Consider the following 16512-nt stretch of genomic DNA (forward strand, 5'->3'; position numbering starts at 1 on the left):
GATGGGGTGGGAAGCAGGGGCAATATGGGATGGGGAGGATGGGGTGTGATGGGGCAGGAGTGGGGGATAATATGGAATTGGGATAATATGGAATTTGAGGGTAGGGTCAGATGTGGGGGGTTTAGGATGGGATGGGGTGGGAGATCAACGTGAGAGGGGCAAGTGCAGGTCCGGCCCTGGCCAGGTGGTCACTGCCCCCATCCCTGCTCCTGCCCGGGGCTGGTGGCACCCAGGGAGCTTTGGCTCCACCATGACAGCCCTGTCACCCCCAGGACAGGTCACCCAGTGCCCCCCACCCGCTGCAGCCACAGCCAGAGACTCCAAGGCCTTGCAGGGCCCAGCAGAAGGGACAGAACCAGACTGACACAGGGGGAAGAGGTTTTATTCCAGGTTTTTCCCCCAGGACATGTGTCCTGCTCCCATCAGTGTGTCCACAGAGCTGGGGGACACCCCAGAGCCCCCCATACACCCCGAGATCCCCGTTTGGCACTGGGGGGAGCCGCTGGTGTGGGGGACACAGCCGGACACCAGCTGGGAGCTGGCTCTGGATCCCTCAGGATCCATTGGGATCACAGCACAGGATTGGGATCCCCAGCCCCCTGCCCATGTCCCAAAGGCACATCTGGAGGGGCTGAGGGTCCATCCTGGGTCTGGGGGGGCCAGGACCCCCTGGGCTACCGGTGCCTGTGCTCCAGGAGAGCCTCAAAATCCGGGGAGCAGACGAGCTTGTGCCTGACGTGGCCCAGCACCATCATCTCACCCGTGCGGTTGTCCCCGATGCCCACGGACACCAGCTCCTGTTCCAGGGGGCAGAAACAACCCTGAGCCACAGGAACCCCTGGGAGATCCCCAGAGGGGACCAGCAGGACCCTTCCCCACTGTCAGCATGGCCAAGAACCAGCACGACCCCCAAATGGGGTTATTTTGGGGTGAAACTCCCCACACTGGGTCCCTTCCATACCTGTAGGAAGGAGCAGGGGGTGCCCATGGTCACGTCCAGGGTGACCTTGCCCAGCACCAGCTGCACTTTTCCTGATTTTCGGATGAGCAGCTTCCCCACCTGGCCCTCGGGGAGGTCGGCCAGGGTGCAGGTGTTCTCTGCCTGCTTGGCCTCCTGCACGGCACAGCGGGGCTGGGATCAGCCCTTGGGACTGGGATCATCCCACTGGGATGGGATCAGCCCTTGGGACTGGCATCATCCCACTGGGACTGGGATAACCCCCCTGGGGCTGGGATCAGCCCTTGGGACTGGGATCAGCCCCTGGGACTGGGATCAGCCCTTGGGACTGGGATCATCCCACTGGGATGGGATCAGCCCTTGGGACCGGGATCATCCCACTGGGATGGGATCAGCCAATGGGACTGGGATCAGCCCTTGGGACTGGGATCATCCCACTGGGATGGGATCAGCCAATGGGACTGGGATCATCCCACTGGGACTGGGATAACCCCCCTGGGACTGGGATCAGCCCTTGGGACTGGGATCAGCCCCTTGGGACTGGGATCATCCCACTGGGTTGGGATCAGCCCCTGGGACTGGGATCAGCCCTTGGGACTGGGATCAGCCCTTGGGACTGGGATCATCCCACTGGGATGGGATCAGCCCCCCTGGGACTGGGATCAGCCCCTGGGACTGGGATCATCCCACTGGGACTGGGATCAGCCCCTGGGACTGGGATAACCCCACTGGGATGGGATCAGCCCTCCTGGGACTGGGATCAGCCCCTGGGACTGGGATCATCCCACTGGGAATGGGACCAGCCCTCGGACTGGGATCAGCCCTTGGGACTGGGATCAGCCCCCTGGGACTGGGATCAGCCCCCCTGGGACTGGGTAACCCCATGCGATTGGGATCACAGCATGGGATTGGGATCATCCTGTGAGATTGGGATCACCCCACGAGATTGGGGGGACAGCACCATGGGATGAGGGGACAGAACAGGATTGGAGCAGAAAGGACATCACAGGGACACCATGGGATGGGGGGAACATCATGGGATAGCAGGGAGGTCACCGTGGGACTGGGGAAGATGACACCACAGGATGAGGAGGAGACATCACAGGACGGGGTGGAAAGGACATGATGGGATGGGAGCACATCCTCATGGGCTTGGGGGGACACCACAGAAGGGGAGGGCATGAGGGGACACCCCCACCATGCCCCTACCTGGCTCTTCTCCTGCTTCACCAGCAGCACCTGCCCGTCCTCGCTGTGCAGCTCAGCTTTGCTGGGTTTGGAGTCGTGGCTGGGGGGCTGCCCGGGCAGGGTGTCAGGGAGTTGCAGGAACAGCAGCTCCTCCTCCTGGGCCAGGCTCAGCCTCTGCAGCAGCTCAGCCGCCGACACATCCCGTGGGAACCCGGGGGGGCCCTTGGGCTGGGCCGGCTTGGGATCCTCCTCACACGGCTCTTCCTTCACTGCAGAGGGGGTGCATGGGCAGGGGGAACAGGGGACACCCCCAGCTTGTCCCTGCTGTGTGCCCAGCCCGGCCCAGCCCTGCCCTGCCCAGCCCTGCCCTGCCCAGCCCAGTCCTGCCCCTGCCCTGCTCTGCCCTGCCCAGCCCAGTCCTGCCCAGCCCAGCCCTGCCCTGCTCTGCCCTGCCCAGCCCAGCCGTGCCCTGCCCTGCCCAGCCCTGCCCTGCCCTGCTCTGCCCTGCCCAGTCCTGCCCAGCCCAGCCCTGCCCTGCCCAGCCCAGCCCAGCCCTGCCCTGCCCAGCCCTGCCCTGCCCTGCCCAGCCCAGCCCAGCCCTGCCCTGCCCAGCCCAGCCCTGCCCTGCCCTGCCCAGCCCAGCCCTGCCCTGCCCTGCCCTGCCCAGCCCAGCCCAGCCCAGCCCTGCCCTGCCCAGCCCAGCCCTGCCCTGCCCTGCCCTGCCCTGCCCTGCCCAGCCCAGCCCTGCCCTGCCCTGCCCTGCCCAGCCCTGCCCTGCCCTGCCCTGCCCAGCCCAGCCCTGCCCAGCCCAGCCCTGCCCTGCCCTGCCCAGCCCAGCCCTGCCCTGCCCTGCCCTGCCCTGCCCTGCCCAGCCCAGCCCTGCCCTTCCCTGCCCTGCCCAGCCCTGCCCTTCCCTACCCTGCCCAGCCCGCCCAGCCCAGCCCAGCCCAGGTTGTTGGCGATGATGAGGATGAGTATGGTGATTAGGAAGAATAGTAGGTAGGTGAAAAATGTTGTAATGTAGGGGTCTGAGGCCATATATCATGTTGCAAATTGTAGGATAGATCATGATATGAACAGTGCAATGGGGAAGAAGGTAAGGGAGCAGAAGTCTATTTTTAGGCTGATGGGGATTTTGAAGTTTATAATGAATTTTCATTCTCAGAAGGAGGTGAGGCTTTCTGCTCCGGAGTGGATGTAGATTGCTGTTGGGATTAGGCTGATTAAGAAGGAGGTTTTGACTGTGTTTGTAATTGTGCTGGGGATGTTCTTGAGGTTGTTGGATAGAAGAGGAAATAGGATGGGGGTGGAGAGGGTTACTAGGGTTAAGAGTATGAATGTGTTTAGGACTAGTGAGAGGTCCATTACTTTCCCTTGGACTTGCACCAACATGAGTAGCTCCTAAAACCATTGGATTACTATTATCCTTTGAAAGTAAGGAGACCGAGGTTTTATACCCAGATACAAGAGTTGGCAGTTCTCGCTGGTTTTACCTCTCCCAGCCCAGCCCAGCTCAGGCAAACCTGGCCTGGCCCAACCCAACCCAGCCCGGCCCGGCCCGGCCCAGCCCAGCCCCACCTTTCACTGCTGGTGGGTCCAGCTCCATCTTCTCCTCCTTGGCGGCAGGCAGCCATGGCTGTGTGTCCTCCTGCTCTGCCACCTCCTCCTTGAAGAGCCACCCCGAGTGGGCCAGGGGCAGCTGCACCGGCTTGTTCCGGATGTCGTTCTTCAGCCCCGGGTCATCCAGGAACTGTGGGGACAGCCAGGGGACAATCAGCACCCCCGAGGGCACAGGGGACACTGAGCACCGCCTGGGGGCACAGGGGACACTCAGGATCACCCCGGGGGCACAGGGGACACTCAGCACTGCCTGGGGGCACAGGGGACACTCAGCACCACTGCAAGGACACAAGGGACACTCAGCACCCCCCAGTGACACAAGGGACACTCAGCACCCCCCAGTGGCACCAAAGCCACCCCTTCCATGCCCACTGACATCATCCTTCTGCAGCATCCTCAGGATCTGCTTGGTCTCCTCGTCTGTCTCCCTTTTCTCCTTCTTGATGTTGATGATGTGGGAAGGGCCGAAGTCGGACACGTCCACACTCCTGTCCCAGGAGCCTGCTGGGGACACAGGAGCAGCCCAGGGTCACCCCAAGGTGGGACCCCCCAAAAAAGCACCCAGAGGGAAGCTCCCCTTACCTTTCTTCTTCATCATTTCAGCGGGGCCCTGCTCGAAGATGGAGTGGGACTGGATGACCTCGGGCCGGTTCCGGCCCCGGCCGTGCCCGTCCCGCTGCCGCTCCCGCTCTTTCTTCTCCTTCTTCACCGCCACGTCCTCCCGGGGCCTGGGGCAGAGAGGGCACAGCACCCCACATCACCCCCAGCAGCCCAGCCCCACTCCCCCCCCTGCCAGGACACAGCCCCTCGCCCGCGAGCACAGGGCCCCCACATCAGCCCCACATCACCCCAGCCCCGCCCCTCACACACCGCCTGGGGCAGAGTGGGCACATCAGCCCCACATCACATCACCCCTATATCAGCCCCACATCACCCCCAGCCCTGCCCCCTGCCCCCTGCCCCTGCCAGGACACAGGGCCTGGGGCAGAGTGGGCACATCAGCCCCACATCACATCACCCCTATGTCAGCCCCACATCAGCCCCAGCCCTGCTCCCTGCCCGGACACGGGGCCTGGGGCAGAGCGGGCACAGCACCCCACATCACCCCCACAGCAGCCCCACGTCACCCTCAGCCTGCCCCTGCCTCTGCCAGGACACAGGGCCTGGGGCAGAGCGGGCACAGCACCCCACATCACATCACCCCTATATCAGCCCCACATCAGCCCCAGCCCTGCTCCCTGCCCCTGCCAGGACACAGGGCCTGGGGCAGAGCAGGCACATCAGCCCCACATCACATCACCCCTATATCAGCCCCACATCAGCCCCACATCACCCCCAGCCCTGCCCCTTGTCCCCTGCCCCAGCCCCCTGCCCCTGCCAGGACACAGGGCCTGGGGAAGAGACCTCTGCACATCACCCGGAGATATTGGTGTGGGTATTTGGGATATTGGTGTGGATAATTAGGGTATTTATATGGATATCTGAGAATTCCCATGGATATTTGGGATATTTCCATGGATCAGTGGGATCCCCTCTCACCCCTCCCTTCTCCAGGCCAACCAGCCCCACCTCCCACAGTCCCTCCCCTCACAGAGATGCTCCAGACCCCAAACCACCCCTGGGCCCCCATTTCACCCAGATCCACCACTCACTCCTCCTTGATCTTCCGGCTGATGATGTTGGGGGTGAAAGTTTTCTGTGGGAAAAACCAGAGAGAAAAAATCATCCCCAAGCCCCCCAGGCTGTCACAGCCACCCCAGAGCCTCGCTGGGGACACTGGGTGTGAGATGTGAAATGTGTCACCACATTTCTCCTCACAGAGGAAAGCAAGGCACGATTCTCGCCAAGAATATTTCTGGGTTTCACATTCTCTGAACCTCAGAGAAAGGAAAAACAATTCTTATCTCATTTGCTGTGCCTGTGTTTGTGCAAAAGTGATATACAATATAAAAAGTGTTTACCCAAAGTGATGGTGTTTTATTTCCTCGGCCTATCAGGGCCAGGTGTGTGTGTGAGGTGGGACTGTGAGCTAAAAGTCACGAGATTCCGTGCAGGTGTGTGCGGAGTTAAATAATTAGCAAATCCAGATTAATATAATATAATATAATATAATATAATATAATATAATATAATATAATATAATCATAGAATATATATAAATAATAAATATAGTATGACATAATATACTATAATATTATAGTAGATTATAGTAGATTATATTACATTAATAATAAATATAGCAAGATATGATATAATGTCATCTACTATATTATACTATACGATTTTATAATGTAAATAATATAACATAATATAGCATAACATAATAATGTAATATTAATAGAATAAATATAATAGAATATAATAGAATATAACATCATAGAATAGAAATAATAAATATAGCATAATATAATATAATGTATATTATATAATAGTATATTTATTATTTTTATTATATTATACTATATTTATTGTTATACTATAATGTATATTATATTATATATTATCATGTATATTATATAATGTATATTATATTATACTATATTTATAATACTATATATTTATATATAGTATATATATAAATATATACTATATATTTATATATATATAAATATATACAATATATATAGTAACATATTTATATTATACTATATTTTATAATACTATATTATAGTATATTATATTGATAACAAATACAGCATAATATAATATAATATAATATAATATAATATAATATAATATAATATAATATAATATAATATAATATAATATAATATAATATAATATAATATAATATAATATAATATAATATAATATAATATAATATAATATAATATAATATAATATAATATAATATAATATAATATAATATAATATGACATTATATTTATATTACATTACATTAGACTATATTATACTATATTTATTATATTATATCATATCAATAATACTAACATAATTAAAAAATTAATTAAATAATAGAACTAATTAAAAAATTACTTTCTAAGAAATTAATTAACATTTAAATAATAACATTAATATAATTAAATGAAATAGCCTTCTAATATCAATGAAGTCCCCCTCATCATGTCTCCCTGCCAGGGGGGTCACCGGCAGTGGGTGACCCCAGTTTGGGGAGGGGGGGCTCTCACCTTTTTGACGCCGCCCAGGGTGAGGTCTCGGGAGCGGATGGAGGGCAGGCGGCCCGGGCTCAGGGGGGGGGCGGGGGGGCGCCTGCCCAGCACCCCCCGGGGCCCCCCCGGCCGGAGGCTGCCCGGGGAGCCCGAGCTGCCAGAGCCCCCCTCGGCCATCCTGCGGGCAGGGGGCACGCTCAGGGGGGGCTGCACCCCCAAACAGGGCTCACAAATACACCCACCCCAGTAATGAACCCCCAACCCCCAAACAGAGCTCAGAAATACACCCACCCCAGTAATGAACCCCCTGAACCCCCAAACAGGGCTCAGAAATACACCCACCCCAGTAATGAACCCCCAAACAGAGCTCACAAATACACCCACCCCAGTAATGAACCCCCTGAACCCCCAAACTGGGCTCAGTCCTACACCCACCGCAGTAATGAACCCACAAACAGGGCTCACAAATACACCCACCGCAGTAATGAACCCCCAAACAGGGCTCAGAAATACACCCACCCCAGTAATGAACCCCCTGAACCCCCAAACAGGGCTCAGAAATACACCCACCCCAGTAATGAACCCCCTGAACCCCCAAACAGGGCTCACAAATACACCCACCCCAGTAATGAACCCCTGAACCCCCAAACAGGGCTCAGAAATACACCCACCCCAGTAATGAACCCCCCCCAAACAGGGCTCAGAAATACACCCACCCCAGTAATGAACCCCTGAACCCCCAAACAGAGCTCACAAATACACCCACCCAGTAATGACCCCTGAACCCCCAACGCAGTACACCCACCAGTATGACCCCCCTGCACCCCCAGACAAGATCCCCGTGACCCAGGGGGGTTGTGTTCCCCCTGCACCCCCCAGGACCCCCTTGTGCCCCCTCCCCAGGGGTCTCAGTCCCCCCAAACAGGACTCCCTTGTCCCCCCTTTCCCACCCCCCCATACACCCCAAACAAGACTCCCTTGTGCCCCCTCCCCAGCTTTCCCAGCCCCCCCCTACACCCCCCAGAACCCCCTTGTCCAGCTTTCCCAGCCCCCCCATACACCCCAAACCCTTGTGCCCCCCTCCCCAGCTTTCCCAGCCCCACCCACACCCCCCGAACAGGACCCCCTCGTTCCCCCCCTCCCCAGCTTTCCCAGCCCCCACTATCCCCCTGCTCCCCCCTCCCAAAGGCTCTCACGCCCCCCGTTTTCTCCCCAGCTCCCCCCTTGTTCCCCCTCCCCAGGGGTTCAGCCCCCCTGACCCCCTCGCAGCCCCCCTCCTCACGGGCCTCACCCCCTCAGGGCCGCCCTGCGCCCCCTCCCCCAGGGATCTCAGCCCCCTCCCCGCCCCCTTCTCACCCCTCTCCCCAGCATTCCCACCCCCTCATACACCCCCAAACAGGGCCCCCTCTCCCCCCGCTCCCCAGGGGTCTCACCCCCCTCCTCGCACCCCTCAGGACCCCCCGGGCCCCCCCAAATTCTCCCCCCTCCTCCCCCGCCACGCCGCCCCTCACCCTGCCCGGGCAGCCACGGGCTCGCCGCCCCCACTGCGCATGCGTCGCGCACGGCGCGCTCTTCCTGGCGCGACGCCGCTGCCGCCATCTTTGCTGAGGGCACAGCGGGTTTGGCAATGAGCCGCCATCTTTGTGGTTGGCATTGCCCAACCCTCTGTGAGGGCGGTGGCGCCATCTTTGTGACGGGCAGTGCCCGGCTCTCCGGACCGGGCACCGGGGGCAGCGCTGGGGGGGACATTTTTTGGGAGGTCACTCAGCCCTTCATTTAACATCCTCACGAGATTCCTGCAGTGCGACCACCCCCTCAGGATCCTCTGCAGCCCCACGGCCAGCCGACACCCCCACAGAGGGGGTTCATGCGTGGGCACCCCCTCGCAGAAATTTGGGGAGCAATGAGGTTTTGGGGTGCTCTCCCATCCGCCCACCCGAAAAACGCTTTGCCCCTCTAAGAAGGGTGTTTACCACATGCAAAACAAAAAGTCCGTCTGTCCGTCTGCCCCCTTGGGCTCTGCCCCCCCATTCCGCGGGGGTCCTGTGTGGGTACCAGCATTCCCACGCACCTCCTCCATCCTCCATCCCATTTTTGGGGCCGGGGGGGGAAGTGTCCCGGTTGTGCCGTTTGCGGGACAATGGGGACACCTCCTCCCGGCCCCAAAAATGGGGGGAACAGGCAGAACCTGCCCACCACCCACCCCCAATCTGCACCCACATCCCACTCTGCCTCCATCACCTGACGCCGCACGCATCCCTCCATGCCATTGGCAGAACCGGGAGGTTTTTCCTTCCTCCCCCTTCTCTCCCAGCTCCTTGGATATCTATTTTTCCCCTTTTTTTTTTTTTTTTTTTCTCTCCTCTCCCTCCTCTGGAGGGTGTTTGCTATTTCCGAGCTGGCTGGGAGGATCCCAGTCGCATCAGCCGCAGGCAGCGACGCGGCATCGCTGGGTACCACCTCGCTCCCTCCGGCATCCTCCGTCCTTCCCGCTTGGATCAGCCCCGCCGGGGCTCTCTGTCCTGCCCTGCCGCTGCACCGGCACCCCCGCGCCTCCCGGCAGCCCCCCGGCACGGCCAGGTAAGGGCCTCACGGGCACGGCCACACCGGAGCGGCCACCGAGCCCCGGCGGCGTTGGGGCGCCGTGCCCGTGGCACCGCCGGGGGATGCTCGGAGGGCAGGGGGACACGGCGGGCACGGCGTCCCGAGGGCTCTCAGGGGACACGGTGACACGATCCCGGTGCGGAATTCCTGCGCCACCGCCGGCCACGGGGACGGACGGGGCAGCGAGGTGGCACCGTGTCCCCCGAGCGGTGACCTTCCGCCGTGCCCGAGGGCTCTGCCGGGGGGTGACAGCGGCTTTGGGGCGCGGCTGGGGGGGGACACGTGGCCGTGGGTGGCCGTGGGTGCCGAGTGACGGGGACACGCGCGGCTGAGCCCGGCGTGGGTGGCCGTGGGCACACGGGGGGGGCGGTGGCACGTTGGCACCGAAGGCTGGGGGGGCACCCTCGCCTCCAGCCCCCCGCTCCTGTGGCACGGTTGCGACTCCTTGTCCCCCCTCCGCGAGCATCGCCCACCCCCAGAACGCCTTCCTGGGGGCGCAGGGAAACTGAGGCACGGGCCGGGGCAAAGGCGGATCCAGCTTTTCCAGTGCCTGCGTCCAACCCTCCCCTCTCCCAGCAACTCCCTCGGCTCTCCCCTTGTTTTTCTTTCCCCACCCGGTGTTGAGCAAACCCCGAAACGCCCGCTGGCGTCGCGCCGGGGCCCCGCGGCACCCGGGGGAGCGGCCGGGGCCCCCGCACCCGACCGGGCTTGTTCCCGGCGTCCCGCTGCCTGCTCCTGCCTGCGCTGCCTATTCCTGGCTCCCGGCCGCTCTTCCACCCCGCTGCCATCTGCTCCGCCGCGGGCGGCCTTGGCAGCGCCCGCGTGGGCAGCCAGAGGGGGCTCGGCACCCCCAAAACCCCGCGCTGTGCCCCCCGCAGGAGCTCAGCCCCTCCGGCCATGGAGCTGCTGTCCACCCCCAAAAACATCGAGATCAACAACATCACCTGCGATTCCTTCCGCATCTCCTGGGCTATGGAGAAGGGGGACCTGGAGAGGGTCACCCACTACTTCATCGACCTCAACAAGAAGGAGAACAAGAATTCCAACAAGTTCAAGCACCGGGTGAGCCGGGGGAGGACGCGGGACCCCCTGCCCGGGGAGAGGAGATGGGGTTGGCAGGGAGGAACCGGCTCTTAGCCCTCCCTAGCGCTGAATTTGGGTCATTCCCGTCACGGGACACGCTGGCGGAGGGGACCGGGACGGGGATCGGGGGGTGGCGGACCCCGCTGAGCCCCCGCGGGGGAGCTGAGCTGCTCCTGCTCCCCCTCCCCGCGCTGCGAGTCAGTAATTCGGGCCGTTTTTAGCAGCGCCGTTGCCACGGTGATGCTATTTAATGTTTAACATTATTTTTTTTTCTCTCCTCCCCAATAATAAGGGGTGGGGGGGGGTGGGATATTTTTTTTCCCCTCATCTCCCGACTTCAGCATCCGCCGTTGCCACAGAAACGGCTCTGCACTGCGGAGCTGCTCCGTGGCCTCTTGACACCGCGACATGCCACCGGCAGCGGGGGGACCCCGAGCCCACCCCCGCCTCGGGGTCCCTGTGTCCCCATGGCAGCGGGGACATCTTTGGGGACACGGGCGGGGGAGAGCTGCGGGGACAGAGCGGGGGGGAGCGGCCCGAGACGTGTCCCCGCGGTGTTTTGGGGGGGTCTCCGTGGATATTTCGGGGTACCCGGCAGCGTCCGGGGGTGCCGGAGGATGCTGTCCCGCCTGACCCTCGCCGCTCGGAGCAGGATGTCCCCACCAAGCTGGTGGCCAAGGCGGTGCCGCTGCCCATGACGGTGCGGGGCCACTGGTTCCTGAGCCCCCGCACCGAGTACAGCGTGGCCGTGCAGACGGCGGTCAAGCAGAGCGACGGCGAGTACCTGGTGTCCGGCTGGAGCGAGACCGTGGAGTTCTGCACCGGGGGTGAGCGGGGCCGGCAGGCACGGTGGGGGCGTTCCCGGGAGCCCGGAGGGAGGATGGGGGCGATGCCAGGAGCCGGGAGCTGGGGGAGGACGGGGGCGATGCTGGGAGCCGGGAGGGAGGACGGGATTGATGCTCCTGGAATGGGGAGCTGGGCCGGGGATGGGGATGGGGACGGTGCCGGGAGCGGGGAGGAGAATGGAGGCGATGCTGGGAGCCGGGAGGATGAGGAGGACGGGGGCAAAGCCCAGGGTTGGGAGCCAGGAAGGAGGATGAGGTTGGTGCCTGGAGCTGGGAGATGGAAGGGGGAAGAGGGCAATGCCTGGAGCTGAGGGGGAGGATGGAGATGGTGCCTGGAGCTGGGAGCAGGGAGGGAGAACAGGGGCGACCCCAGGAGCTGGGAGGGAGAACAGGGGCGACCCCAGGAGCTGGGAGGGAGAACATCTCAAGAGCTGGGAGGGAGAACAGGCGATCTCAAGAGCTGGGAGGGAGAGGGGTCAGTGCTGGGAGCAGGGAGGGAGAACAGGCGCGATGCCAGGAGCTGGGAGCGACAGCAGGTCAGTGCTCAGGGGTGATGTCGGCAGCCACGAGCCGGGAGAGAGGATGGGGGAAATGCTGGGAGCTGGGAGCCCGGAGGAGGACGGGGGCGATGCCGGGAGCTGGCACAAGCCGGGCCGGTTGGAGCGGCAGCTGATGAGTGGGAGGCAGGAGGTGCGGGGAGCTGCGGGCAGGGATGGGCTGCTGGAGGGGGATGGAGACGCCCTGATGTCCCCGTGCCTGTCCCCAGACTACGCCAAGGAGCACATAGCCCAGCTGCAGGAGAAAGCCGAGCTGATCGCCGGCCGCATGCTGCGCTTCTCCGTCTTCTACCGCAACCAGCACAAGGAGTATTTCCAGCACGTCAGGTACCCCCAGCCCCGTTCCCCACGCTCCTCGCTCGCCGAGCGCATTCCCTGACCCTGCCTGTGCCTGTCTGTGTGTCCCTCCTCCTCCTCCTCTCCTCGTGGCAGGATGCACTGCGGGAACGTGATGAAGCCGTCGCTGAAGGACAACAGCGGGAGCCACGGCTCGCCCACCAGCGGGATGCTGCACGGCATCTTCTTCAGCTGCAACACCGAGTTCAACACCGGGCAGCCCCCGCAGGACTCGCCCTACGGCCGGTACCGCTTCCAAATCCCGGCCCAGCGCCTCTTCAACCCCAACACCAACCTCTACTTCGCGGACTTCTACTGCATGTACACCGCCTACCACTACGTCGTGCTGGTCCTGGCGCCCAAGGGCTCCTCCGGGGATCTCTTCTGCCGGGAGCGCCTTCCCCAGCTGGACATTTCCTCCAACAAGTTCCTGACGTGCTGCGTGGAGGAGGGCGAGCTGGTGTACCGCCACGCCCAGGACAGCATCCTGGAGGTCATTTACACGGAGCCGGTGGACCTGAGCCTCGGCGTGCTGGGGGAGATCAGCGGCCACCAGCTCATGAGCCTCTCCACCGCCAACGCCAAAAAGGACCCCAGCTGCAAGACGTGCAACATCAGCGTGGGGCGTTAAGGGGCCCAGGCGGGCAGGGCCGGGCAGGGCGACGGGCGCTGCCCGCGGGGGCTTCTCCCACGGACGCCGGTGGGTGGAGGACACGGGTGGGCTCGGGGGATCCGGGCGGGGCCCCCAGGAAGGAGCCGGCGGGACGCTGGTTCGGCGAGGAGGCAGAGCCCGCGCCGCTGTGCGCCCCGAGGGAGGAAGCCTTCGTCTCCTGGACTGGCCGAGCAGCAGCGTCCTCGCTGGCGTGAGCCCCGCGCTCTGCCCTGCTCCGGGACCCCCCTTCCCCTCCGGCGCCCCCCGCATCCCCCCGCCCCAGGTTCGCGCAGCTCCCAGGGAGCCCCGGCCCTGCCAGCCGGGACTGGGGCTCCCCGGCCACTCCGGGGGGTTCAGGGAGATATTGGAAGCACCCCCCGGTTTTGAACTGCTCCCGGGGACGGGGGGTGCTCAGACACCGCGGTGGCGTGGGGGACCCCGGGCGCGCCCCCGTGTCCCGTCCCTCTCTGCTCTGCCCTCCTGCACCGCCCGAGTCCCCGGCCCCGCGGCCCCGGAGGCAGCCGGAGGAGCCGGGGAAGGGGAGAACGGATCTGAAGCCCCCTCCCTCCCCGTGCCCCCCAACCCGCCGCCCCCCGCATGAGCCGTCGGCAGCATGGCGCTTGCGTGCGGCCCCCCCGGGGTGCCCGCCCCCCGTCTCTGTGTCCCCCCTGCACGCTCTACAACAACCGGCTCCCCCTCCCCGAGCATCCCTGTGCTGTGCTGGAGGTGTTTCAATAAACTCTGTGCGGTCGCCACCGGCCGTGTCACGCGCCTCTGTCCCCCACGGGACCCCAAGAAGTGGTTCACACCCCCCCATTTATCCGAGGATCTGGGACTGGGAGGGGACAAGGTGGCCTTGGCCAGCTCTGAGAAAAGTTCAGGTTGGAAGGGCCTTCCTGGAGATCACCAGGTCCATCCCACCTGCCTGGGCAGGGTCACCTGGCTCAGGTGACACGGGAGCACGTTTGGAATGTGGCCAGGGAGGGAGGCCCCACCCTTCCCTGGGGCTGTCCCAGCGCTCTGCCACCCTCCGTGGAAAGAAGTTCTTCCTCACGTTGAGGTGGAACTCATGTTTTTGTTTATGGCCGTTGCTCCTCATCCTGTCACTGAAAAATTCCCCGAGCTCTTCACCCCACAGGGACTGAAACCCCCTCAGGATGAACCCCCCGGTGCCCATCCCGGTTCTGCCCACGGAGCATGCCAGGGCTGGCACCCAGAGGGAGCAGAAGCCTCCCCGTGGCAGCAGCAGCAGCGAGCAGGGGCTGCAGGAGGGCTCGGGGCACGCGGTGGGCGCGGGGGCCGTGGCACAGCCCACCCGCCATCTGCCACCGCCACCACGGGCACGCGCTGGAGCACGCGGTGGGCACAGCACGTGGCACCCACCCACCCCACAGCGGGTGCTGCCTCAGAGACACCTCAAAATAAAGGTGTGGGGGGACAGAACCCACCCGCAGAGTCCCGGGGGGCTCCGAGCCCACCGCCCTGCCCAGGACCCGCTGTCACCAGGAGAAAGTCTGGCTGCTGCTTGGTTGGAGTTCCTGGCTCTGCTCCATCAGAACCCCCAAGGATGGGGCTCCTCCCTTAGGATTGGGGTCCGTGCAGGGTCCTGGCTGCTTTCCCCCCCAGTGCAGCCCCATTTTGGGTGCTGTTCTGCTGGGCTGGAAGCAAAGAGGCCGCGGCTGCCCCCGCTCCAAGTACAAGGGTATTTATTTCATGGGTACAAGAGAGAGACAGCACCTTGTGTGTGTTGGGCTCTTCCCGGTTACTGGTTTGTACATTCAGAGCTTTGGCCGGGGCAGGGGAGGGCAGCGGGTCCTGCTCGGCCCCCCCAGCACCGGGGTGGGCGGCTGCCGGCGGGGACCCCCCCTGTGCCCCCCGTGCCGTGGGCGCCCGAGCCCCGGGGCCCCGTGCGAGCGTGTCTTGAGTGCTGAGGTTGGCTGTGTGCTCCTCCTCCGTGCAGTCTGTGCGGGGCAGCGCTCCCCGCCGTCCTCCCTGCCCTCTTTCTCCTCCTCTTCCTCCTCCTCCTCCTCCTCCTCCTGCTCCTCCCCTGCCCGCGGCGGGGCCGGGACCCCCGGCCCTCATTTCCTCGTGTGCAGCGTGTCCTGGAACTTGGTGCTGGTGTAGCGAAGGTGGAAACCCTTCTTGTTGATGGTGTCGTCCGAGTGGAAGCGGATCATCACCGAGTCTCCGGCCGAGTAAACCTCCTCGGGGGGCTGCGGGGGTGAGGGAGGGGGTGCTCAGATCCACCAGCAGCCCCGGGGTGAGCGCCCATGGCAGGTGGGAATGGCGAGTGGGAATCATCACACCAGACCAAATTCCCATGGGGATTTCTCCACATTGCTGATCCACGAGCACCCCTGAGGTGAGCACCCATTGTGGCTGGGAATATTTGCACGGGGGAGGGTGGAATCATCACACCAGACCAAATTCCCGTGGGGATTTGCACTGTGCAGAATGGGAATTTGCACTGTGCAGAGTGGGAATCATCACACAAATTCCCGTGGGGATTTCTCCACACTGCTCTGGCTCTGCCTCATCCCTCACCTTGAACTCTCACTCCTTGCCCCCCACCCCACATGCCAGGCTCACCCCAGAGCCGCAGAAGCGGCCGAGGCGCGGGGCTGTCCCGTCGTAGCCGTCGAAGAGCTCCATGTAGTCGTATCCACAGTCGGCCTCCTCCTCGATCTCAAAGGTCTGGAAGATGAGCTCCACGCCGAAGCCCTCCTCGGCCATGATCACCCACTCGCAGTCCGAGCCCCCCGGGTAGTTGTTGTCCCCAAATTGTGCGTGGGAATACAAGTCCTTGGTCTTCACCTCGGCGCGCACCTGGCCCCCGCACACTGCGGGAGAACCGGGGTTTAGGGGCGCCCAGGCTGTGCCCCCACCCCATAACCCCATTTCCAACCCCACCCAGGTACCTGTGCTGTGGGTGGCCTCGAATCCCTTCTTCTGGATGGAGTTGTCAGACACAAACTTGAGGAACATCTTGTTGCCCGAGGAGACGATGGGCTCGGGCTCCTTGGCGCCGCAGAAGCGGCCGAGCGCCGGGGCCTTGGCGTCCTTCCCGTCGAAGATCTCCAGGTGGTCGTAGGTACATTCCTGCTGTGCCTCCACATCCAGCTCCGAGAAGCTCTGTGGAGGATCTGGGTGAGGCTGGGGCTCGGCAGAGGGGACCCCAGTGCCCCCCACCCCCCAACCCCTACCAGCTTGATGCGGTGCCCCGGCGTGGTGCTGATGGCCCAGGTGCACTCCTTCTTGCTGGGGTATTTATCGGGCCAGTTGGGGCTGGTGATGGTCCCCGAGACAGATGTCACCTTGTGGTCACAGCCAGCTGTGGGGACAGCCAGGAGGGTCACAGAGGTGCGGCTGGGGGGTTCCCAAGGGAATTGGGGGCGGGCTGGACCCACCTTCCTTGCAGTCGTGCTTGTTGTCGTGCAGCACGAAGCCGCTGCGGCACTGGCACTCGTAGCTGCCGAAGGAGTTGAGGCACTCGTGCTGGCAGCCCCCGTTGTTCTTGGAGCACTCATCCTTGTCTGGG

At 61.7% G+C, this 16512-nt stretch overlaps 3 protein-coding genes across 4 annotated transcripts in view; 1 reads left to right on the forward strand and 2 right to left on the reverse strand.

The window, feature by feature from the left end:
- Positions 1-374: 374 nt before the first annotated feature.
- Positions 375-8427, reverse strand: POLR3D (RNA polymerase III subunit D). 2 transcript variants are annotated; one of them, XM_030964256.1, is made up of 9 exons: positions 8409-8427; positions 6916-7075; positions 5419-5462; positions 4349-4494; positions 4143-4267; positions 3725-3896; positions 2168-2415; positions 962-1114; positions 375-797 (listed from the first exon to the last, which is right to left on the reverse strand). In XM_030964256.1, the coding sequence occupies exons 2-9, from the start codon at positions 7072-7074 to the stop codon at positions 675-677; spliced, it is 1170 nt and encodes a 389-aa protein (XP_030820116.1). In that variant the 5' UTR covers position 7075; positions 8409-8427; the 3' UTR covers positions 375-674. The 2 variants fall into 2 exon arrangements, with proteins under 2 accessions (XP_030820116.1, XP_030820115.1); XM_030964255.1 differs by having other exon boundaries at positions 4143-4270.
- A 901-nt stretch (positions 8428-9328) lies between these two features.
- PHYHIP (phytanoyl-CoA 2-hydroxylase interacting protein) lies at positions 9329-13681 on the forward strand. Its single transcript, XM_030964275.1, has 5 exons — positions 9329-9477; positions 10380-10563; positions 11237-11411; positions 12196-12313; positions 12419-13681. The coding sequence occupies exons 2-5, from the start codon at positions 10399-10401 to the stop codon at positions 12951-12953; spliced, it is 993 nt and encodes a 330-aa protein (XP_030820135.1). The 5' UTR covers positions 9329-9477; positions 10380-10398; the 3' UTR covers positions 12954-13681.
- Positions 13682-14548: 867 nt separating this feature from the next.
- BMP1 (bone morphogenetic protein 1) overlaps positions 14549-16512 on the reverse strand; it is a 30506-nt gene continuing 28542 nt past the window's right edge. Inside the window, exons 16-20 of the mRNA XM_030964269.1 lie at positions 16382-16507; positions 16178-16305; positions 15893-16106; positions 15564-15814; positions 14549-15187 (exon numbers count right to left, since the gene is read on the reverse strand). Of these exons, the coding sequence (XP_030820129.1) occupies positions 15053-15187; positions 15564-15814; positions 15893-16106; positions 16178-16305; positions 16382-16507 (854 nt within the window). The 3' untranslated portion in view covers positions 14549-15052. The remainder of the gene's footprint in view (positions 15188-15563; positions 15815-15892; positions 16107-16177; positions 16306-16381; positions 16508-16512) is intronic.

Source organism: Camarhynchus parvulus, chromosome 22 (genome assembly GCF_901933205.1).
Source record: "Camarhynchus parvulus chromosome 22, STF_HiC, whole genome shotgun sequence".
Taxonomy (NCBI): Eukaryota; Metazoa; Chordata; class Aves; order Passeriformes; family Thraupidae; genus Camarhynchus; species Camarhynchus parvulus.

Bases quoted from the DNA above. Each gene is read 5' to 3' on its own strand.
- POLR3D (XM_030964255.1), bottom strand. From the start codon at position 7,074: ATGGCCGAGGGGGGCTCTGGCAGCTCGGGCTCCCCGGGCAGCCTCCGG. The intron at 5,463-6,915 runs GTGAGAGCCCCC...TTTTTCCCACAG, and splicing joins CCCTGGGCGGCGTCAAAAAG to AAAACTTTCACCCCCAACAT. The intron at 3,897-4,142 runs GTCAGTGGGCAT...CTGTCCCCACAG, and splicing joins GGATGCTGCAGAAGGATGAT to TTCCTGGATGACCCGGGGCT.
- PHYHIP (XM_030964275.1), top strand. From the start codon at position 10,399: ATGGAGCTGCTGTCCACCCCCAAAAACATCGAGATCAACAACATCACC. The intron at 10,564-11,236 runs GTGAGCCGGGGG...CGCTCGGAGCAG, and splicing joins CCAACAAGTTCAAGCACCGG to GATGTCCCCACCAAGCTGGT. The intron at 11,412-12,195 runs GTGAGCGGGGCC...GCCTGTCCCCAG, and splicing joins CGTGGAGTTCTGCACCGGGG to ACTACGCCAAGGAGCACATA.